At 51.1% G+C, this 22,901-nt stretch overlaps 1 protein-coding gene across 1 annotated transcript in view; it reads right to left on the bottom strand.

Moving 5' to 3' along the window:
- Positions 1 to 389: 389 nt before the first annotated feature.
- The window catches only part of IFFO2 (intermediate filament family orphan 2), a 46,655-nt gene continuing 24,143 nt past the window's right edge, over positions 390 to 22,901 (bottom strand). The window contains exons 2-9 of the mRNA XM_006883595.1: positions 10,880 to 10,940; positions 9,688 to 9,783; positions 8,441 to 8,581; positions 7,341 to 7,480; positions 2,701 to 2,821; positions 2,489 to 2,581; positions 1,685 to 1,815; positions 390 to 495 (exon numbers count right to left, since the gene is read on the bottom strand). Of these exons, the coding sequence (XP_006883657.1) occupies positions 390 to 495; positions 1,685 to 1,815; positions 2,489 to 2,581; positions 2,701 to 2,821; positions 7,341 to 7,480; positions 8,441 to 8,581; positions 9,688 to 9,783; positions 10,880 to 10,940 (889 nt within the window). The remainder of the gene's footprint in view (positions 496 to 1,684; positions 1,816 to 2,488; positions 2,582 to 2,700; positions 2,822 to 7,340; positions 7,481 to 8,440; positions 8,582 to 9,687; positions 9,784 to 10,879; positions 10,941 to 22,901) is intronic.

Raw genomic sequence — 22,901 nt, 5'->3', positions numbered from 1 at the left:
CCACGTGATACCCGCCCTCACCTTGGAGTTTTGTATAAAAACACCTGCAAGGATTCTTTGGAGCTCAAAGTGGCTCAGCTTAAGGGAAAAGGCACAGTTAACACTGCATCGTCCGGACAGAAGTCTGCATTTGTAACGTGGAGAACAATAGAAATTGACAGCACCATTCCTTGGGTGGAAGGACGGGGAGGGGCCGACTGGTCGGAGGTGGGGAGTGTGGAAGGAAAGAAGGAAGGAAGCAGCAGTCTCTCGAGGCCTCCAGAGAAGGGAGGGCGTAGGAAGTCTGCGTCGTGAGGGCGTGAGCCCCACCCCTGGAGCCTTCGTGGCCCCATCGAGGCAGGGGACAGGGCCCGATCTCCATCCCCACCAGGCACTCGGGGCCTCAGTCATCAGCTGACCATGGGCTCCACATCTGCCTCCCGCTCGAACTCGTCCTGAATCTCATCTGTACTTCCCGAGTCACTGCTGGCCACGGAGCTCGGGGATGGAGAATTTCTGGAAGGCAAAAAGAATGGGGATACTTAGAGGGCAGCCTGGGGACCCCTGAAGGATTTGGGGGGCCAGAAGGGCTGAGTAACCACTTGTCTTAAATCTCCACTCAGAGGAACCCGACTCTAGGTCTCTACCCGATTTCTGCGCAGAAACTTCTAAGTTCTTGAACTGAATGTGGCTCTCAAGACCTCTCCAGGCCCCAACTAGCCTTGAATTGGCCAGAGTACTTTGACTTCTCTAGACTACAAGCTCTTTGGGGGAAAGAACCATGGATCTGGGGTTTAACTTCTCAGTCACCAAATACAGGTGTGGGTACACCTAATGGTGTTGGGTTCCACCGAATACATTCCAATCCACAGCAGCCCCAGGGAGCACAGCAGAACTGCCTCCAGATGGTTCCCTAGCCTGCAATCTTGGTGTTTGCCAGTCTTCTGAGGACAGACCTAGCCAGCCTTAAGTGGGAAGCTGGGAAAGAAATGGCTTCTTATGTACAATGTTAGCCCAATTGGTAGATGGAGACAGTACCCTGCCCGCTTCCTCCACTCTGCAAATCAGCAGAAAACAGAGCCTGTGGACTATGAGGACAGTGACTATGACTAGTTCTTCAGCACTGGATTCCCATAACTTTGCACTTAGTAGGTGTTCAATAAGTGATGCTGAATCAACAATGGAGAGGTGTTGTGGCAGCTCCATGACATTAGATATGTAAGGCATCGATCACACACTCATCCCAAGCCTACTGCTGCTGGGTTAATTTCAACTCATAATCATGTAGGACAGAGCTGAGCTGCCCCAAGGGAATTCTGAGCCTATCCTTACAAGAAACTGCCCAGCTTTCTCCTGAAGAGTGGCTGCAGGGTTCAATAGCAATGTTTCAGCACACAGTAAGTGCTCCAGAATATTCACTGGATGGATGGATGGATGGATGGATGGATGGATGGATGAAAGGGTGGATCAGTAGAAGGAAAGATGGACCAAAAGACGGATGCAGGATAGAAGGATCAACGATTGGGAGAATGGATGGACAAGGAGGTGCAGGATGGACCAGTGGAAGGAAGGATGGTAGAAAGATGGATGGTGGATGACAGAAGATATGCTAGGTGGACGCAATGAAGCCAGGCTGTAAGTTGCAGCCCACCAATTCCCTTCAAACACCCAACGATGGAACCCCCGAGGAGGGCAGGGCTGATACCTGTCTGCAGAGCCTTTAATGAGCCGACGACAGGTCTCCATCTGCACGTCCAGGCCCCGCTTCATGCTACACATCTCCATGTATTCATGTAAGTGTCGGTTCATGTCGCTCTTGGCTGTGGCCAGCTCCAGCTTGAGAAGAAGCCACATGGGAGAAGGGAGAGGTTATGTCACTGTCAGGGCAGAAGACTGGGCATCCTCCATCCTTGCTTCCTCGGGGGTGACACCATCAGGGCCACCACAGTTGTCCCCTTGAGACCCAGCCTCATGGGAATCATCTTCCCTTCTCTTTCTTCAGTATGACATCACAGTATTAGCAATAATTCACATTGCATACATATTCAAGTGCACAGGCTCTGTCCAGAGTCAGACAGAACTGGGATTGAATCTGTTTTCTGGCTGTGAGGCCTTGAATGAGTCATTTGGTGTCTTTTAGCCTCATTTATGTCTCTGTAAAATGGGAGGCACAATGCCTGCACATGAGGTAGCAGTATGGATTCTAGAGAAGATGTACTTGAAAGGATCACTTATTTATGGTTATAATTTCAGCAGAATTTTTGAAAGTAAAAATAACTCTCTGGAGCAGGCAGTGATCACTAGCCCCATTTTACAGATTAAGAAACTGAAGCCTCAGAATCACATGACTCTTCTAGGGTCAGGCAGGGAATTGGTATGCCTTGGGATCCTGATCCTGTGCTCTCCCCACACTACTGCCCCTGCCCACATAGGCACTAAACCCCCAGGGGTCTCAACCACGTAGCCCCCAGCTGAGCCTAGCTTACGGGCTCTGGGCCCAAGTCCTTACCTCAATTTGGCCTATCGTTTCCTGGTACTCCTTGTCTCTCGTTTTGAAGAAGGATTCTGTCTCATGGATCAAGTTGCCCAAGTTTTCTTCTTGCTGGGGAAAAAGAAAAAAAGAGAGGATTTAGATAAGCAGTGGGGCCACAGGGAAAGAGAAGGAGGAAAATTTGAAGGAGGTGTTAGGGGAAGGCCTCTGGGAAGCCGGGCGGGGCTCACCTCCCCCTGCAGGTCGAGGGTGGGATTGCAGTTGGTGAAATCCTCCCAGAGCAGCAGCGTATCTTCGTTCTCTTCCCAAGTCAGGCTGTCACAGTCGTCATCAAAATCAAAGGTCTCTCGCCTGTGGGGGTAACACAGAGGTCATGAATGGACAGACGGACAGACTCGCAGGGACTCATCACAAGGGGTGGAGTGGAGAGATGGGCATTGCAAAAGAAAAAAACTGTGATGGCAAAGGAAATATTCATTTTACCCATGGCGTTTAACTCTTAAAGTGTATAATGTATTACACATTATTTGCATAATGAAATGTTTCCTTCAAAGATGCTAGACTGCAGAGTCCGCAGGGAGTCGCAATGCTAAGCCAAAAACTATGCCTCTTCAGTGGTTTGAATCCACAGTGGCTCCTTGGGTCAAAGAGGGGCAATGTCCTCCTGTGTAATTTAAAAAGCCTTGGAAACCCAGTGCAGGGTCAGCTGTGTGTCAGTTCAGACTTGATGGTAATGGGCTTGAGTTCTGAGATGAGGTTTTAATTAGTGGAGACTTCACGCTTGGAAAAGAAAGTAAAGGGCTAGGGGGAAAGAGAAAGACCCACAGCGAGAGGGACAGACACAATGGTTGTTACAACGTGTCTGACACCGGGTGTCGGGGCACTGGGAAGTCTGAGTCTGTCGTACATGGGGTCGCCATGGGTCAAAACTGACTCCACAGAACTTTACTAACAGTGAAGAAGAAACTGAAGCTCAGAGGGCTCAGTGTCCTTGACCAACCACTAATGACTGGAAACTGAATTTGCAATGTAAGCCTGCATGACTTCCCCTTATTCCTTTTGAAAGGGGAACTGGTGATGTAGTGCATTACTTGTTGGGCTGCTAATCAGAAGATCAGCAGTTCAAATCTCCCAAGGGCTCCTCAGGAGAGAGAAAGGCAATCTCTCCAGCTAACAATTCACAGCTTCAGAAATCAATGGTCAGCAGGTGTCAGAATTGACTCAAAGGCAGAAGAAGATATTGGTTAGAAGGAACACTAACTAGTGCACACTTATTAAGCATTTAGTTGTCAATTAAAGGCTGGAGGGGAAAAAAACTGTGGCAATGGGATCCTGTCAAGACTGTTGGGTGTTTCGTTACACAACCTCCAAATCAGAGACCCTACATAACATTATAAAACTGCCCAGGCTTTAATCTTTACACATAGATCACCAGGGTTTTTTTCTCCTACAGAGCTGCATGGTTCAAAAATGGGAAGGGTGTATGCCAGGGATGTGTCCTATCTCCATACCTTTTCAACCTGTATACAGAACAGATTATCCGAGAGGCTGGGCTCTATGAGGAGAAATGTGGAGTCAAGTGTGGTGGATGATCTATCAACAATCTGCGTTATGCAGATGACACAACCCTGCTTGCTGAAACTGAGGAGAACCTGAAGCGCCTGCTGCAGAGTGTCAAGGACTGCAGCCTCCATTATGGATTGAGGCTCAATGTCAAGAAGACAAAGATTCTCACCACTGGACCAATTGGCAGCATCAGGATGGATGGTGAAGAGATTGAGATTGTTCACAGCTTTAGTTTGCTTGGCTCCACAGTCAACACTCTTGGCACCAGTAGCCAGTAAAAGGCGCATTGCCATGGGAAAGTCTGCTGTTAGGGACCTCTCCAAAGCACTGAAGAGCAATGGTGTCTCTCTGGAGACTAAGGTGCGTCTGATACAGGCCATGGTCTTTGCAATCACTTGCTATGCATCAGAGAGTTGGACAATGACCAAGGAGGATAGAGGGAGAATTGATGCCTTTGAGCTGTGGTGCTGGAGAAGAGTATTGAGAGTACCATGGACTGCTAGGAAAACAAACAGATTCGTCCTGGAAAGGGTTAAACCGGGTGGCTTCTTGGAGGCAAGGATTCTGAGGCTCCGTCTAACATACTTTGGACATGTTGTAAGGAGAGACCAGTCCTTGGAGAGGGACATCATGCTTGGGAGGGTGGAGGGACAGCGCAGGAGGGGAAGACCCTCTATGAGGTGGATTGATTCAATGACTGGGGTAATCAGGGTGGGGGTGTCAGAGACAGTGCCATTGGCACAGGACAGAGCAGAGTTTAGGGCTGTTGTACAAAGGGTCGCTATGAGTCACAAGCAACTCGACAGCACATAACAACAACAACAACAGAGCTGCTGGTGAGTTTGAACCACTAACCTATCATTTGTAAAGCTTATAGCAGCCTGGGAAACCCTATGGGACAGTTCCAATCTAACAGGGTTATATTCTGTGGGATAGAAGCAATTTGATGACTTACAACACTACCAACTATTCATTAGAACTAGAGGCACTGGGCTATTGGGGACTGAAGAGTTTATCAAGACACACTGGCTACCCTAACTGGAAGGGACCTTTAAGATCACTTGGTTTAACACAGATGTTGTTGATCTATGTGCCATCGAGTCGCCTGCGACTCACAATGACTAACACAGACAGGAAGGTTTAATCACTTGACCCAGTAAGTCAGCGACAGAAGATATGGAACCCAAGTCTCCAGATTCCCAACCCCCTGTTGCCTACACTCCCTCTCTCAACTCTTCCTGGGCACTGCTCCCAGCCTTTGGACAATGGATTATACTGGGAACCAGTGGGCTGGACCCAGGAAGAATTTCTGGTGATAAGTTGCCTAGAGCCAGGCATACTGGTTGCCTGCTGCAAAATAGTTCCTTCTGGAGCCTGTAGGTGGCTCTGTGAGTCCAAGAACCAGAGCTGGGGGCTGGTGAAGAAGGGTGAGAAGGAGAGGGAAGCCCAGCCAGCCACTGGCTACTGCTGGACAGAGCATGTGCCCCTGGGAGCCACCCATCATCGCATCACATACTCAACTCCTGACTTCACTTCCTTTCCAGCGTCTGGGTTGGAATGAAACCACAGCTGAGGGAAAGGACAGGAAGATGGACAAGAGGAGGAGCTGGGAAGAGAGCTCTCTCCCTTGATAAGTCTGGAGGGTGAAGTTAAAGGGGAGAGTTTAGGGGTGCGGGGCAGAGAGAAAGTTTGCAGATTCCTTCCCTTCTCCTTGGTCTGCATCCCAAGCAACTGATTTTAATCAAAACAAAATGCAGGTCTAACAAGGGTACATTATTCAAAAGCTCCCCAGAGCTGGCTGGGGGCAGGGTCTTTGTGGGCCTCAGCCCACAGTAAAGAAGATGTCAGTTCCCTGCCTGGGGTGGGGTAATCACAGCCCCAGCTGGAACTCCAGCAAGAGGGGGTGGTTGGTGAGTGATGGGAGAATTTTTTTTTTCATTTAGGCAACTTTACAAGCAAATAAATCTAATTGGTTACTGACTCAGTTTAGACCTGTCAACACGCAGCCAGTCATTTCCACAGCTTCTGTTCGTAGCTAGACTGTGAGCTGAACTCTATTCCAAGCCCACAAGAGGATCTGCCAGCCCAGCCCCTCCCTGGAACACCCTACACTCAGCTTTTGGGATGTGTCTCTTTGCTGGTCAGCTAAGAGATTCCCTGGCTACTTTATCAGAATGCAGGGCAAGAATTTCTTTAGAGAAGCCCATTACTTCCACCAAATGAGTCCAGCCTCAGGTCTTTTGGGGTCAAACAAATCTATCCTAGGTTCAGGAATGCCTGGAGAAAAATCTAGCCTTGCCAATGGTACTTTTTCTGCTCATTAGCAAAAGGTGAGATCAAAAGATTTTTGAAGTGATGTTGAAAAATAAATCAAGAGTCTGGAGGTCTCTATGGTACCTTCAAATAGCAAATGGCCTAAGCACAGCTTCCTGTCCCAGTTCTATTTCAAGGGGATAGTGAGAACAAGGATATCCAGGTAAAGACTGCCCATCTGCACCCCAGTTCCTACTCCTGTCCACACTTCCTGGTATCCCAACAAGTCCACAGGCTCAGCTGGCAAAGGATCCAGGACATGGACAGTGTGGAGAGGTAGATGACATCTCTTCCAAGTGTAGAGAGGAGAAGGCAGAGCACTAGGCCAAGAGTCAGGGGGCGTGGGCGTGTCACAAACTCCTGTGTATCCTCAGGGTATTAGTAAAGGAAAGAGTGACCCCTGGACAGTGAAATGCTAAATGCAAAGTCCAAGAACTTTAGAGGCAAGTGTCCAGGGATATGAAATGAATCTGATGTCAGGGTATCTGGAAGGGAACTGGTAGGTGTTGTGAAATCTGGTCAGGAGCAAAGGCTCACACCAGACCTGTTGGAAACTGCAGGGAAGGGGCCCTGCCAGCTCCCTACACACAAAGGCCTGGTGTGGGAGTAAGGAGGGGTTGGAGGGATGGAGGCCCTGGGGAAGAAGGGGGTGTGAGATCTGAGTTGATGGTCTGCAGTCAAGGGAATCCTTCAGGGCTCAGGTGACCTAAGAACGCACGCTGTGCTGGAGACACCTAACGGCTCCTGGCAATTGTGCCCTGAGAACCAGAGAGGCCCGATCAATGCAGCTTTTCAAGAGAAACTACAAATGTGACATTCCCCACATTCTAAATGCTGTACATGAACCCCAGGTCTTTGAAAGCACAGGGTGGTGAAACAAACATATTGTAGCTTCCTTGCAGGCCTGCCCAACAGTGCCACACCTGCCTTTGGATCAATGAAGAAGTTAAGGGGGAGCCCTGCCCCCCTAGTGCTGGGGGGAGACACTCACAGCTGGTTGAACATGCGCTTCATCTCATCTGTGATGTTCATGGAGCCAACCTCATCGTCTGAGAACCGGTTCACCTCTCCATCCTGCTCTGAGATGTCATCATCCGAAGCCGCCTTCCGCTCTTTCTTTTTGGGGACCACCTGAGCCAGAAAGGAAGAGATGGAGGTAACTGGGAGGGTCTGTTGGGATAGGGAGTGGGGACTCCCAGCAAAGACGGGAGTGGTATCCCCCAGAGGATGGAATGTGGCCAGGGCCAACCGCGGGCAGGAGATGAGCAGGTCCTCTACAAAGCAGCTGGCATTAGCGAAAAGCATGAAGTGAGGGGACATGCAGGACGGAGATGACGGATGGCCTGGATCCTTCCTCTGCTCTGGAAGGCTGCTGGCTGGGTTTGCCCTTCACCAAAGAAGCAGCTGTACAAGTGAGGGAAAGGAGTGGGCCAGACCAGGGTCCAGAGCCACAAGGGACATCTCAGAGCCAGCCAGAGACGGAGAACCCATCACAGAGGCCAAGACCAGTCCAAGCTCTGCAGAGTCTAGCTCACATACAAAGGCAATGGGCATCAGTGAAGGAACACACCAAGCTTCCACTCCAAGCAGACAAGACACAGGCAACATGGCTGTGAGCCTCCTGCTTCCAGCAAGGGGGCAGTGAGAAGGTCTGGAGTGACGGAAGGGCCCCCCAGAAGCACACACCTTGCCCAGCAAGGCCCAAGGTCACACACTTAAAGCAACAACACACCATATGGCCCTGGACTCAAGCAAAAGCCAGACAACAACCCAAAACTCAAGAAGCAGCTTTCTGAGAATGACATATGCCCTTTGGTCACCTGAACGGAGAGGACGTCACCCTCTGGGCCACAGGATGAAGTGGCCGCGCTAGATCATAGAGCCAGAAGGACTAGGCTAGCTGGGGCTCTACGTTCCCTGGTTCTATGTTCTCCAAGTGGAGCCCAAAGTGGGTAACTACTACCTGCTGAGGAAGGGAAATGAGCAGGGCATGGGGTACTAGGGACCTTCCCAGGCAGGAGTCGAGGGCAGGACTGCACCGGGAGGGGCGATGGCAGCCGTGGGCACTGGTGAGCAGGTGGTCCTATTCACCTGGAAGATCTTGGACACGTCTTCCGAGTTCCGCTGCTGTGCAACATCGCACAGCTTGGCCGTGATATCGATCCGGCGGCAGATGTCCATGTCCACCTTCATGGCCTTTTCTTGGATCTTTGTGTCCAGGTCTGTCATGGGCTGCAGGGAGGACAGCAGGGGTTACGTGAGCGCGGAGAGGAGCAAGGATGAGGGTGCACTGTCCCCAGGCTCCTGGCGGTGAGCAGTCCGCAGAGTCCAGGATGAAGGGTTGAGTCAACACTGCTGCTCAGAACGGGGAGGGCTGTGGGAACCAGCGTGTAGGGGGTCTAGGGGGGCTCAGGGCTTTGGCACCCAGTGGATAATATAAGACCATGTTTTCTGGTCTCCCTAGGCTGGAGGGCGTCCTCTCTGCAGATAGTCAGCATTCACTTTGTTAAAGCAAAGAACAAAGACAACTCACACTATTGAATGATAGCCTTCTCTCCCCAACCTGCAGCCCAGCCAGTCCCCCTCACAGAGGCACCTGCCGAGGCCACTCTCTCTCCTGGGTTCCTCCACAGCTGACAGCTGAGGAGACATGGAGGGTACCCCTGCATCCAACCGATGCTCCACATGGGAAGTCTCCTGATAGCCACACTTAGCCCCGTGGCCACTCAGCACCAGGAGCTGAGCCAGGCTGAGCCGTCAACTCCTTCTTTCTGCGCACTGGGCGCAGGTGGTAGGAAATGCAGGCCCCCAGCAGGAAGGACATCTTTGCTGCCAACAGCTCCATGACCCCATGGCCCTCAGGGAGACACCGGATTGTCAGAAGTATACACTGACCTCTCTTGATGCTCCAAAGCAGCCATGCTTGAGGCCCGTGGGTCTGAAGCCCCCTAGGCTGCAGAGACTGGACCTGGGGTCTCCCTCATCCCCACAGGGGGCCCTGATCTGCCAGTCTCCCAACTATGCCCAGACATAGAGGCCAGGGTCACCACTGGCCCTCATCGACGACAACCCCAACTGAACACACACAGCCCGTCCGAGGAGCCCTGGGGAGGGCGGGATGGGTTAAGCAGCAGATTAATGCATCTCTACTCAGACCAAGGGGAAGCGGGAGTAGGGGGAGGGCGCCTGGTCTCTGATGCATCTGTCATCCTCATGGTCAAACGCAGCAGCCAGGATTCTAACTAGAAGCCGAGCTCCGGCCGCCTCAGTGAATGAAGCTTTTGCATGATGGGGGTGGGGAGATCATGGTGCCTGGGGTGGCAGCCAGTCGCACTTACATCACTCATGAGGCCCTTAAACACCACCAGCTCCGCTTTGAGCCGCTCTATCTTCTCGTTCATCTCCTCCTGGATGGCGTCCGCCTCCTGTGCTGCCTGTGGGGATGAAGACCAGGGTGCCTTAGGGAGCCAGGAGACCCTGAAGAGGTGAGGGGACTGGACACTCAATATTCAACCTTCAAGCCTGGGAACAGGGTGTCAGCCTGACTTCCCACAGAGTCCTGCTGACTACAGGGCACGGCTGAGCCAAAAACACTTTTCAAAAGACTATTTGGTGCATGGAGAAGAAAAAAAGAAAAAGAAAAAATCCATGGCAGATATTAAGAGAAAAAGAGCAGGTTCATAAAACAAAGTATTTCAGCATGTTAAAATATGAGGTTAATTGATGTGAAAGTATCAATATTTAGTCCTGGCTGGTCTGGAAAAATTCCAGCCAAGTCTATGCATGCAGGGTGGATGTATGTTTGCACAGAAAAGGCTGCAGGGTTACATGCCAGTTTGTCAACTGTGGGAGGGTAGCACTAGAGGCAATTTGTACTTTCTTCTCTGTTTCTCTGCATTTTCCAAATATTTGATCATAAACATATTTTTTATTATTCAAGAAGGGAGGACACTTGCTCTTTTCCTTCTGCACATATGTATTATTAGAATCGATCTTGACTTTTTTTTAAGAAGATAGATGCTTTAAATATAAAAAAGTAATTTATAAAAATGTTTTAAAGAGCCTCTCACGCCTTCTCAGGGGATTGCTGCTTTTGCTGCTGACTGAGAGGAAAACCAGAAGCAGGAGGCTGAGCCTGGAATGCGGAGCTGCTGAGCTGGGACAAGGCTCCTCCGCCCGCCCTGAAGAGTCAGCCTGGGCTAGGCGCTCACCTCTTGACACACCTACCCACCTGTCCCAGGCATTCAGCCCAGAGTCACACAGCCAGCTGGGGTAGCTGCTGGCACTCGGACCCTGGCTCTTCCTATCCAAGCTTCCTGCACTCCTATGTTGTACACTGCCACTTCCCAAGTGGGAGAAGAGCTGCAGCCTCTTAACTCCCTGGAGGAGAGGCTGGGGCGCGAGAAGGCAAGACAGAGGTGGACACTGGCTGGGAAATCCATTTCTGGCTTTGCCCCATGAAACCTGTGTCCCCTGGCCACAAAGGCCTCCCTCGCACCTCTTCTTGTTGGGACCTCTGAGAGCTCTTACCTCCTGAAGCGTGTCCACCATGGTCTGCAGGTTCATGCACTTGGCGAGCTCCTCCTCCCATCTGTAAGAGCCAAGAAGGACAGGCAGTCAGTGACCTCCCTGTTGTGGTCGAGTCAGCAGACAAGATACCAACACCTACCCCAGCTCTGCCCCAGGCTAAGCAAGGGAGACACATGGGATAATACATCCCTGCGTGCTGCCTAGCCCTCAGGTGAGGGGGATGGTGGGTGCAGTGGGGAGAGCAGTCAGGTCTGCACATAAACACAATTGCAGGTGACAGCCATGAGAGCCATGACTCAGCTGTAGCCTTTGCTCTGTGGGGAGACAAAGGCAGAGGGGCCACCACTGCTTGTCTCTGTGCAGGCTGTGAAGTAGTGTGCAAATAAATGTTGCTGCTATATGATGCAGTAACAAAACTGGTCCTCTGAAGCATGGCTACAGACCGCCCCACAGTTGGGAACACCTATGTACCTATAAGAAACAACCTTGTTACACTAAGATTGCAATCTTACATCTATTTGACTATAGCTTATCCTAATGTAAAAATCACCTGTGTGGATATTCCTGTTACTGTCCCATTTTACAGATGGGGAAACTGAGGTTCGGAGAGGTAAAATGTCCTTCCCAAAGACAACAGGGCTGGGGAGCTCTGGCTGTACAGTCTATAGTAAGCTGTGCCGCTAATCCAAAGGTGACATGGCTAGTCAGTGGTGGTGATGGAATTCAATCAGGGCTGATTTATTACATTAAAACACAAAGCAATACACATGGCCCTCACTTCCTCAGTGCTGGGCCCACCTCTCTTCCCTTAGCCTGTTGCATTGTGATGGCTTGTGTATTGCTGAGATCCTGGAAGCCATGCCGTTAAGTTTTTCGAATGCTAGCAAAGTCATCTTTGTACACAGGTTTCAGCCTGGTGATCTACTTCTAAAAATCAGCCAGTGAAAACCCTGTGGATCTCAACCAAGTTTTGCCCAGTCCAGTGCTGAAAGCCACAGTGCTCTTGGCTAGAAGGCAGCAATGGACTCAAACCTGTGGGCACCACTAGGCTGGCACCTCGTGGATAGGGCAGCATTTCATTCCAGTGTACATAGATCACCATGAGTCAGAGCCAAGTAGGAAAGCAACTAATAACAAAATAGCAAATGAGCGAGGCACAGTTCCAAGGACTCCACTGGTCCACGCACACAGCTGAAGCTGAACGGGAAAGGATGGAGAGGGAAGGGACCACGAGTGTCAAGACGTGTGTCAGCCTCAACTAGAGGTGCACTGGACGAGAACAGCTGAGCAAACTGGAACCATACAGGTTCACCCTCACTGAGCACTTAACTTGGTTCAGACACTGCTGTGTACAGGAGTCTCTGAGTGGTGCAAACAGTTAAGCATTCCATTGCTAAATAAAAGACTGGTGGTTTCAATCCAGCCAGAGAGTCACCTTGAAAGGAAGGTTGGGTGATCTCCTTCCAAAAGGTCACAGCTGTAAAAATCCACTGCAGTTCCTCTAGGACACACATGGGTCACCACCGTCAAAGTGGACCCAGTGGTTTTTTGGTTGAGTTTGTAGCTATACATGAAATGAGTCCTGGTAGTGCAGTGGTTAAGTGCTCATCTGCTACTCAAAATGTTTGAGGTAATATCTTATCCCCAAGTGAAGAAGGAAGACACAGGTCACATGACAAGATCAGAGTGAGGAAGGGTGGAGTCGAGACTCGAACCCAGGTATTGAGGCTCCATCCAGATGGAGTGTTTTTAAACCACCTTCCCGGGTTCCTCAGACCCAGGAAACATCAAAACACAGAGGCTTTACCCTGACTCTCCTCATGCAGGAGCCGTGGAGAGGCAGGTTTCTTCCCTCCCTCCATCCCAGGGCAGACAGACAAGATTCTCTTTCCTCACTGGCTGCTGCTCTCCCGACAGCCTCAGAGCAGGGAGGTCTGGGAGCCTTTTAGGATGTTGTCGGGGCCAGCTAAAAATAGGCCAGAGGGGAGGCATGGATGAAGAGCTGGTTACGTCACCAGCTTTTGGAAACCAGAGAAAAACGGATGCTGTTTGCACACACAGAGGAAAATTCCTTCTCTCCCACACGAGACGGCCTGGCCAGGGCTCCCAGAGGACAAACACGCCTTCCCTCTGCCTGGCTGGCCCTGGTCCCTGACCAGCCCCCAGTGCTCACTGCCAGGCTAGCTTCTGGGGATTGGGTCTCCCGATACTGAGAGCAGAGGGCAGTGAGGCTGGGGCTGGGCTGATGCCAGGGATGAAGGGCATAGAAAGCACTGAAGAGGCTAGGATGACACAGCAAGAGACCCAGATGGGACCACTCCATGGAATCCCCTCACTGGACAGACAGGGAAACTGAGTCTTGGGGAGGTACAAGCAGTTTGTCCAAGGTCACCCCATATGTGAAGGGCTAGGACTTCTGGCCCAGATCTCTTCTTGCTGAGAAAACCAGGCCCAGTGTGGGTGACAAAAATCCCAAGTAGGGAGAAGACTGCAAGCCACCTCACTTTGCCAGCAGCAGGGGGCATCCGGGGCTTCCTCAGGGCCTGAGCTGAATCATCTCTCCTGGCCGAGCTGCCCTGAGGGAGGAAGGGGACTAGATTGCAAAGGCTCTGAGCAGTGCGAGCGCACAGGAGCGGCAGAGCGTGGCCTCAGCCTGGCTCCTGAGCCAACCTTGCCACTGTGTCTTGTGACAACAGCAGGAGCAGCAGAGAAAGGGGCAGTGAGGGGGATGAATGACATGTTTATTCCCTTGGACACAAGGACCTAGCACTCAGGGGAATCTCACGGACATATATCCTCATTCCCCCGGCTCCCTAACACTGCACCCTCTCATTCCTCCTTTGATCAATCTTCTTAGCAGGAATCTGGAGAAGTCCATTGTACAGATGAGGAAAATGAGACCTAGAAAGAGAAAGTTGACCAAAGCCAACCCATGAACACAAGCTCACAGGTTTAGATTTCTAGACAAGTTAACGCCAGCAGCACCCACTTATTAGCAAGCACAGACAGCAGGGCCCCACATACTGGGCTCAGTGCCTGCACACACCTATCGTCTCCTTTAAGCTATGCAGAGAATCACTAACTCAAATCCATTTTGCAGATAAGGACATTGAGGTTCAGAGAGGTAAAATAACTTGTGAAGGTCACATAGCCAGGAAGTGGGGAGCTAAGATGCAAACCTGGATCTAATGATCTCAAGTAACACACTCAAGCGCACATGTATCCTGAGGGAATCTCGCTAGCATGCGGACCTTGATTCAGCAGGTCTGGGGTGGGGCAGAAGCTGCACTTCTAATACCCACTCGGCTCCACGCAGACGGCACTCTGCTCTGGAGGACCACACAGTCCAGTCTCTCCACCTTCAGCCCTCCACCCGCTGCTCAAGCCCCACGCCTTGTTGGTGCTGACTGAGCCACGTCCCAGCAGACGCGCTTGCACAAAGGATTTCACGGGCATCTCAATTCCAAAGCCAGGCTGGGTGGGCAGGCGGCTGGCCCACTCCCAGGACTCGCAGGATGGACCCTTGTGTGTTGACAGCAGCTGGCCAGACAGCCCGAGCCTGCTGCTTGCAACTGACCTCCCTCCCCGCAGCAACAGGGAAAACCTGGCTCCGTCAGCTCCGATGTTGACGGTGCAGAAAAGCTTTGCCCTTCAGCTGCTCCGGCTGCCTGGGGTGAAAGGATGGGTGAAGTGTTTCTCAAGGTGTTCCAGACACCCTATGTTCTCTACAGTACAGAGGGAGGGAGCTCTCCGTCTAACCCAAAACTGGTCAACCGAGTTGATGGCTCTGAAATGTCAACACCTGCTTCCCAGACACAATCCCTTCCTTTGACCTGGATCTGCCCACAGAGCGTAAGGTTTCAGAAGGGAGGGTGCTTCAGGCAGAGGGAAAGCATGAACGAAGATGGGGGAGGCACAAGTGAGTCGTCTGTTTGCTGTGAAGAATGTACCTACTGAAGGCCTAGTGTGTGGTGGGTGCCGCTTCCTTCAAGGCTAACTATTCTCATTTGTCCCTCCTCTCACATCCAGGTCCCAGCCGAGCAAATGTGCACAAGGAGGCAAAGTCACTTGCCCAAGGTCAGTGCTGCTAGGAAATGGTAGAGCCTGGATTCAAACCCACGCCTGGCCAAACTTCACCCCTCAGCCCATGCAGGCAGAAAGGGCAACTTGAGGTACCTGTGGCTGAGATTTAAAGGAGGAGCTGGGCCACCAACATTTGAGGCATGACAGTGAGGCCATATGCCTTTCTAGAAGTCTAGGAATTGATCCTCCATGTAGGGAGGGGGCACGTGAGGTCTAAGGATATCACCCGCCCCAGCATGGCCCAGGAAGGAGCTATCATTGGAGAACATCAGAGCAACAGGCACGTTCCAAATCTCTGTAGGAAGCCATGACCATTAAAGAGCTCTGTTGAGTCCTATTGTCTCACACGCAGTGGGCTGTGAAACTACTGAGAAACTCTCCTCCCATTTTACAGATGGAAAAATGAAGGCTCAGGGTCACAAAGGTCTGAATCACTTAGATTCCCTCATTCGAAAGCTCATGTAACCCCCAAATTCTTCATCCTTCTTCAAATGCTAAGAGGAGTCAGAGGAGGAACCCTCATTGCTCACCTCCTGGGGGGGGGTTGTGCTCAGAACCATATATATATATGGTATCACTTAATCCTCTTCTCAGGATCACCTCCACTTTGTAGATGAGGAAACAAAGGCTCAGAGGCTAGGCAACGGGCTTCCCCTTCCCAGCCTTCTGAAATTCTATCCATTCTCCTAGGCTTGTCTCAAATGTCACCTCTTCCTCAAGCCTCGGTGTCTATTTCAAATGCTCTGCCTCCTTGAATATGTCTGGTCATGGGTGAAGGTGAGTAGGCCCCAGGATTCCAAACCCCCGCTTGGCTTGGCCATGGTGTCGCACCACTCCAGTTCACAGTGACCCCTTGCAACAGAGTAAAACTTTCCCATGTGGTTTTCTTGGCTTAATCTTTCCAAGAGCAGACTGCTTGGTTTTTCTCCTGAAGGGCTACTTGAACCATCAACCTTGCCACAAGCAACCAAGCACTTAATTGTTTCACTACCTTGAGGTGGAGGTCATTATTATCCACCTTGTACTGAAGAGGCCAACATACAAAAAAATTAAGTACCATACCCCAAATCACACAGCTAGGAGGACATCTTTTATAGGGAGGGCGGCCCCAAAAGTTAAAGCGGAAAGGAATCACAGAATTTAATTAGTCCAAACTCTGAGGGCATAGATAAGGAAACTGAGGCCCAGGACAGGCAATCATCAGCGCAGCCGCACACGGAGAAGTGATGGCAAAGGGCCCTCCACTGTCCTCGCTCAGCCAGAGCTCCCAAAGGGGAGGTGGAGAGATGGGAGTCTAAACTCCAGGTGCCTCTCCTGGCATCTGCCTCCGCTTCTCAGAGGCTTGGCCTTTGCATCCAAAAATGGCCGTGTGTGTCCCACACTTCCAGACACACTGCTCCTCATATTCACTAATGGTCATATACCTGGTCCCCTCTGGCTGAAGTGAAGTAGGGACTCAAAAGCTTTGTCTTGGCTGGACCTTACCCTCAGCCCTCTGTGACTTGTCATCCAAATCCTCCTAGCAATGACCCATGTGCCCAGGCTTTCCCGCTGCCCAGAACATAAACACCAATCAGGTGTCCCAAGAAGGAAGGGGCTGACACCCAACATTGAGATGCCAGGAGTGAGCCATACATGGTGGTCTGGGCAGGGAGGTGGAATGAAGGGAGGTCAGCAAGGAGGACCTGAGTGCCCACACAGTGGCAGGCAGGTAGATTTAATCACAGAGCTGTGGGTGTCAGGAGTTGGGTCTGTGCACAGGTGAGCAGCAGGACAAAGCACTGTAGGGACCAATGAAGAAGTCTGGAAGCACCTGTGCCCAGGTGGGGCAAGGAGGAACATGATAGGACCCTTATTCTGGGTGGGGGCCCGGAGGAGGGGCTCCTACCCCAAGAGTCACTGGAGGGGCTGGGACATGAGCTGCAGTGGCATCACTAGTGTTGGCCTCATCCAGGGTGATAACTTATGGTGTGCCACCCTTCCAGCATGGACTTCCTCCCACACAAGGCCACAGGGAATTCTTAGTAACGTTTATCATCAATTTTAATGATAAAGCTGTACCTCAATATTGTAGCTAAAATATCAGATAACCTGACAAAATGATGTTATGTTCCGCCGAGTAGACTTGAGACTCACAGAGACGCCATGGACAACAGGTCTGAACCCAGTCCTATCTTGTGCCATCCTCACCATCTCCAATATACTTGAACCCATTGTTATAATCACTATGTCAATCCATCTTGTTGATGGTCTTCCTTTCATATGCTGGCCCTCAACCTTTCCAAACATGATCTCCTTCTCCAAGGACCAGCCCCTCCTGAAAGCATATCCAAAGTGTGTGAGACAAAGCTTTGCCATCCTTCCTTCCAGAGATCACCCTGATCGGACTCTCTCCAAGACAGACTTGTTTATTCTCTTGGCAGTCCCTGAGGTATTCAGTGCTCTTCTCCAACACCACAACTCAAAGGCATCAATTCTTCTTCTAACATCCTTAGTCATGCCCCAAACTTTAGATGCATAGCAAGTAATAGAAAAAGACCATGGCTTGGATCAGGCACACCTCAGTTTTTAAACTGATATCCTTGCTCTTCCGCACTCTGGAGGGGTCCTGACAGTACATTTTCCCAGTGTAACTCTCTTTTGATTTCTTGACTGCTGGTGCCAAGGGTGTTGACTGTGAATCCAAGCAAGGTGAAACTGGTGACAATCTCAATCATTTCTCCATCTATCATGATGTCGTCTAAAAACAACAGTGTGTGTTTTTAACACATGCAGGAAGCAAAACATGTGGTTTGATGTGTTATTGAAATTGGATAATAACAGCTCTGATCAGAGTACATTTGAAGGTTCAAAAAGCAAATTTGCAGTTTTAGCCTAGTAGTTATACTTGATACATGTTAGATGGACTTAAAAAAATTAAAAAAAACAAACAAACAAAAAAAACCAGGGAGCTCTGGTGGCCTAGTGGCAAGAAGCTGCACTGCAATCCCAGAGGCGCACGGTTCAAATCCACAAGATGCTCTGCTGGGGAAGGAGGGGCAATCTCCTCCTGTACCAGTTAGATCTGATTTGACGGTACACAGACACACACACACACACACACACACAAAATAATAAAATAAAATTTTAAAAATTTAAAAAAAATAAATTAATAAACCCAACCCACTGTTGTAATTAGCCACAAGGATTTTTTTATTTTAAAAATAATAAATTTCTGCTAAAAACTACATAAAAATTTTATGTACTGTCATTTTAGTGTCACCCCTCTGACAATGTCACCTGTTACAATCTACATCCCCAAACCATCCTAGAGAAGTCCAGGCACCCCTTCTCAGTGTGCTGGGGACATGGCCTTCATCTCCATTCACTACTATACTTCCTGCTTCTAAGTCACCAGCACTTGGAAAAAAGTCAGGTATGAATGAATGAATGGCCAAAGGTGCTCACTCAGCCAAGGCTTCAGCCACATTCCCAGCACCAGGCTCCAAGGTCTGCTCTGTCCACTGTCCGGACCTCTCTCCACAGTGAAGAGGCCGGGTTAGGGAAGGACTTCCAGGACAGGAAATGGGCAGGGAGAAGGAGGAATCTATCCTCTCCCCATTCCCACAGCCCTCCAGGGGCCAGGGGGGGAGGAAGGGACACCAGGACAATGGTGCAGGGAGAGGAAATGACTTCACATAAAGACACTGCAGCTGAGCTGGACCTCACCAAAATCTTAGCCGAACAGAGCACACAGGAAGGCTGGGGGCCAGGAGAGGGAGGCTGCTAGAAGGAAGGGGGGCCAAGACAGGGAAGTAACTAGGAGGGAGATGTGGCCAAGAAGGGGAGGTGGCAGAGAGAGAGAGGCAGAGGTACCACCCCCAGATGGATGTGTTCTCCCTGCATTCTGGAGGTGCCACATTGCAGCCATTCACTGGACAGGAAATCTCAGCTGACCACTGTGGGGAGGAGTGGGTCTCTTCACCACTGGCTCCCTCCTCCAGCCAACACTCAAGGCCACTGCCTCCCCCATCTCTACCCCCATCAACTCATTATGACACACAGACCGAAGGAAGGGGCTGACAAAGCCCAGCCTACAGAGACATGGAAACCCAAGCTGAAGTCACTGGCAGATTGACTCAGATTTCTCATTTCCTGTTCTGTCAGCGAAAGGGGTTCAGGGCTCCAGCTCCAGAGGAAAGGGGGTGAGCTCCAGCATGGCAGTCAGGGCTTCAAGACAACCTGATATCCCAAGGATCCCTCTGAAGAGTCTTGGAGATTCCTGGGCAGCAAGAACCTGGGTTCAAATGTAGCCTCTACCACTTTCCAGCTGTGTGACCTTGAGAAAATTCAGTACCTTCTCTGGGCCTGAGTTTCTCCCTTTGTAAGATGGGGAGCACAATGCCCCTTTCCAGAGTGTGGCTATGAGAACTACCCCAGGCAGTTGGTGAAAACACCCGGTCCCACCCCAGCCCACAGGACTTCGAGCACCGATTTGAATTTTTGAGCGCCAGGGCGCCAGTGACAGACAGGGCTGGGAGGGAGCCACAGGAATGGTCCACACCTTGCCGGGGAAGGTGAGGCACGCCCAGGACGACTCACTCAGGTGATGGGAAACAACTCAGGTGAGGTTGGGCCAGAAATGTCAGTGGAAAACTTCATTCAGGGCCAATTGTAGGCCTGGCCTCAGGCGGAAGGCAGGTGGGGGTGGATGGCAGCTTCCTCCTCAAAGGCCGGGTGTCCTCTCTGTCCCCACCCTGGCGCTCACCCCCTGCAGGAAAGTTAGGTGCTAGCTACCAGGGGCAGCTCAGGTATGCTGGGGAATACCAGCTGTAACTACAGGGCATTTGCCCAGCCTGTGCCTCTCTACTCCTGGTCTGTTTTACTCTCCCTCAGATGCATATGGCACCTGCCCTACCCCAGAGTGAGCAGAGTACAGGGCAAGGCAGACAATATCCAAGCCTGGCGCCAGGACAGACAGGTTCCTCTCCAGTGTAATGCCCGAACTGGAGGAAGAGGAGTTGCATGGCAGGGACACTTTCTTCAAGTGACCCTTGTCAGACGCTGCCAGATCTGAGTGGGCTTCGGTGGAGTGAGCACTGTGAGTGAAAGTGCCAACCCCACCCCTGCCACCCCAACTCTGCTGAGCCCCTTACAGGGATTTAAAACAGGCTGAGTCAACTTCCTCATTCCACACCTCCCCCCTTCTTTCTTAATGCCACAAACAATTCACACTTGTGGCAGAAGGGAGGATATAGACAAGCAAGATGGGCAGTGGGAGTGGGGTGCGCCAGGAATGAAATAATGGGGCCCCCACTCTCAGGAGCCAGGACTTGTCCCCCTGGGGCTGCTACTCATAGAAGCATACAGGCTCCTCACATCCCAGCGGCTGTGTGTCTCCCGCCCCATTCACTGCGGGCATCTTCTCCCCTTCCTGGGTAACGGAGGGCCACTGAGCTCCAATTACCTGTACAGGTCACTCTGCCTACAAGTGCTTCCTCAACTCGTCTATTTGCCTAGGTCCCCAAATCCTGCCCCTCATGGGACCCTGTGGACTCTGCTGCTGGAGAAGGGAGGCCTCGAAGGCATGCCCACCCAGGGCTCTGCTGTCCAGCTGCACTCCACTGCTTGAGGAAGGAAACACAAATTAAATGCCAACTGATTGTCTCCACGGAGGAGGTATTAATTTAATGTGAACACTTAACCAGGGCAGCCGATTCCATTACAGGCGGGCGGTAATGGCCTGGGCAGGCTGAGCACAGGCTGCGAATGGCAACGGGGCTGGGTCTTAGGAGCCGTCATTTCGAGTGTGCCCCATGCACTCGGCATGCTGCCACCACACAGACAGACACACAAAAACCTCCCTGCCTCTATCCGAAATATGAGTGCCCCACTAAGGGCCCAGGGGCTAACGTCAAGGTCTGTGTGACGTTCTCAGCAGAGTGGGCTGGAGTCTAATGTCTACACACTGAGAGAGAAGATGCCACTCTCAGAGGCAGTGGTCCAGGTTCAAGCCTCAGCTCTGTTGCTAATGCACTGTTAATTTCAAAGAAAGGCAGTCCTTTCTCCACACTGACATTTGGTCCCTCCAGCCATCTGTAATCTGGTCCCTAAGAAGCCCTGTGGATATGACACTTGTAAGCTATTTGCAGTCCCTCAATGTGGCCCATTGATGGAGTCCTGAGAAGGTGACAACCTCAGAGATACTAACCTGATCCAGAGTTATCCTGGCTAGTGGCATCAGGACAGCAGACAACCCAGAGAGCTCTCTCTCTCTCCTTTGCTGGTAAATAGGTGATGGGGTAGCAGCATTCATTCATCCACTCCTCCATTCATTCATTCCACACTCACAGATCTTGCACAAAGATGGCAAGAATCTCTGCAGATCCACAGACATGGCATACCCTCCAAGAAGGAGGTCTACACTGTGTGATGCCTGGAGGGTCTGCATATTGAACCCCAGTTTCCTGTTGTGTAAAATGGGGTGGTGCAAAAGGTTAAGCCCTTGACTAGTAGCATAAAGGGATTAGAACCCACCCTGGATGTCCCTGGAAAATGGAAGGTCTCAGCCCTGGAAACCCTGTGGAACATAGTTCTGCTCTGCACATGCAGGAAATGGACTTGTCGGTAATGAACAACAGCGTTCGTGGATGAACTCAGTGAGTAGGTACGAACACATACATACTCTCGATAAATGAACGGCAGCTACTCTCATCCTCAGTACTGCCCTGGTGTGCATGCCTGAGGAATGAGGGTGCGACCTCAGCAGGAACACTTTCTCATCCTGTCCTGACCCTCTGGTCATTTGGCAGCAAATAGAGAAGGTGGCTCTGGAATTCAGGTGCTAATGAATTTTCCCAGCAAGGAGGAGAGAGTGAGCTCTGGGGATGAGTTACAGGGACTTGTCCACAGTCTCCTGGACTTTCTCCTGCTGATCAGAGAGGGACAGCCCAGATAAACCAGAAAACACTTGCCATGCTTCCTGGACAAACATCCTGCTCTGGCCACAGAGTTCTCTGGCTGGCCACAGGGTCTCAAAAGCCAGCTAAGATGTTGATTGGGCCTTGAGTTCAAATCGATGTGTAGACTGGCAGGGGCAGTATTGGATCTTGAGTTAGAAGGCCCTGGGATCAAATTCCTTTTCTGCATTTGTCAGCTCTGGGACCTTGAGCAAATTACTGACTCTCTCTGAGCCTCGGTAAAACCACCAACCTCAGAGGTATTCTTGCATATATTAAATGAAAAGGTGTCTCGAGCCTGCCTGACATACTGTAATAAGTGTCATCAACGATTGCATTTCATCCTCATGCCCTCCTAATCACAGATGCCACCCAGAGACCAAGAGAATGGCCCAGGACCACACTGTAGGTGACGGGACCGGCCCCAAACCAAGCTCAGACTCCAAAGTCATTATGCCACCATTGATTATAATGATAATAAGCTAGATGTCGCCGTGCGCTTCCTGCATGCCCTGAGTGGGTGACACGTGGGGAGAAGGGGTGGCAGAGGGCAAGAAGCCAGATGCTAATGCTGCTGATTTCCTCTAGCCAGTAAAACCCACCAAATGTCCATCCTCCACAGAGACGCCTCAAAAATTAATCAACACCTGCCTGGCCCTTTGAGATCCGTGTTGGCAAGGGTCACCTCAGTTCAGGTGTGACCACAGGTAGAAGTTCCACTAGTCAGAGTCCAGCTGCTCTCCTAGTGCCACCTGACAGGCAGAGGCAGACTAGTGGGTGGCTCTCCAGGGTAAAGCAGGACTCAGGAAGGCCCTGGTCACTTGCTCTGATGCCATATGAGCCACCTGCCCCAATTTCCCAGCAGCGTCAGCACTCGCCCAGGTCTCCAGTGTCACTCCCTCTTTGGTGCCATTTATTGAAAACACCCTTGAGCAGCAGCAGCTCTGGGGACGCCCCGTAATCCAGAGTTGTGGGCTGGGCTGTTCCCTCCTTTAGTATCT

The sequence above is a fragment of the Elephantulus edwardii genome, unplaced genomic scaffold, assembly GCF_000299155.1.
Source record: "Elephantulus edwardii isolate Elephantulus edwardi_28Jun2011 unplaced genomic scaffold, EleEdw1.0 scaffold00028, whole genome shotgun sequence".
Classification (NCBI taxonomy): Eukaryota; Metazoa; Chordata; class Mammalia; order Macroscelidea; family Macroscelididae; genus Elephantulus; species Elephantulus edwardii.
The sequence above is the reverse complement of the archived record's forward strand: the minus strand, read 5'-3'. Positions and strand labels throughout refer to the sequence as shown.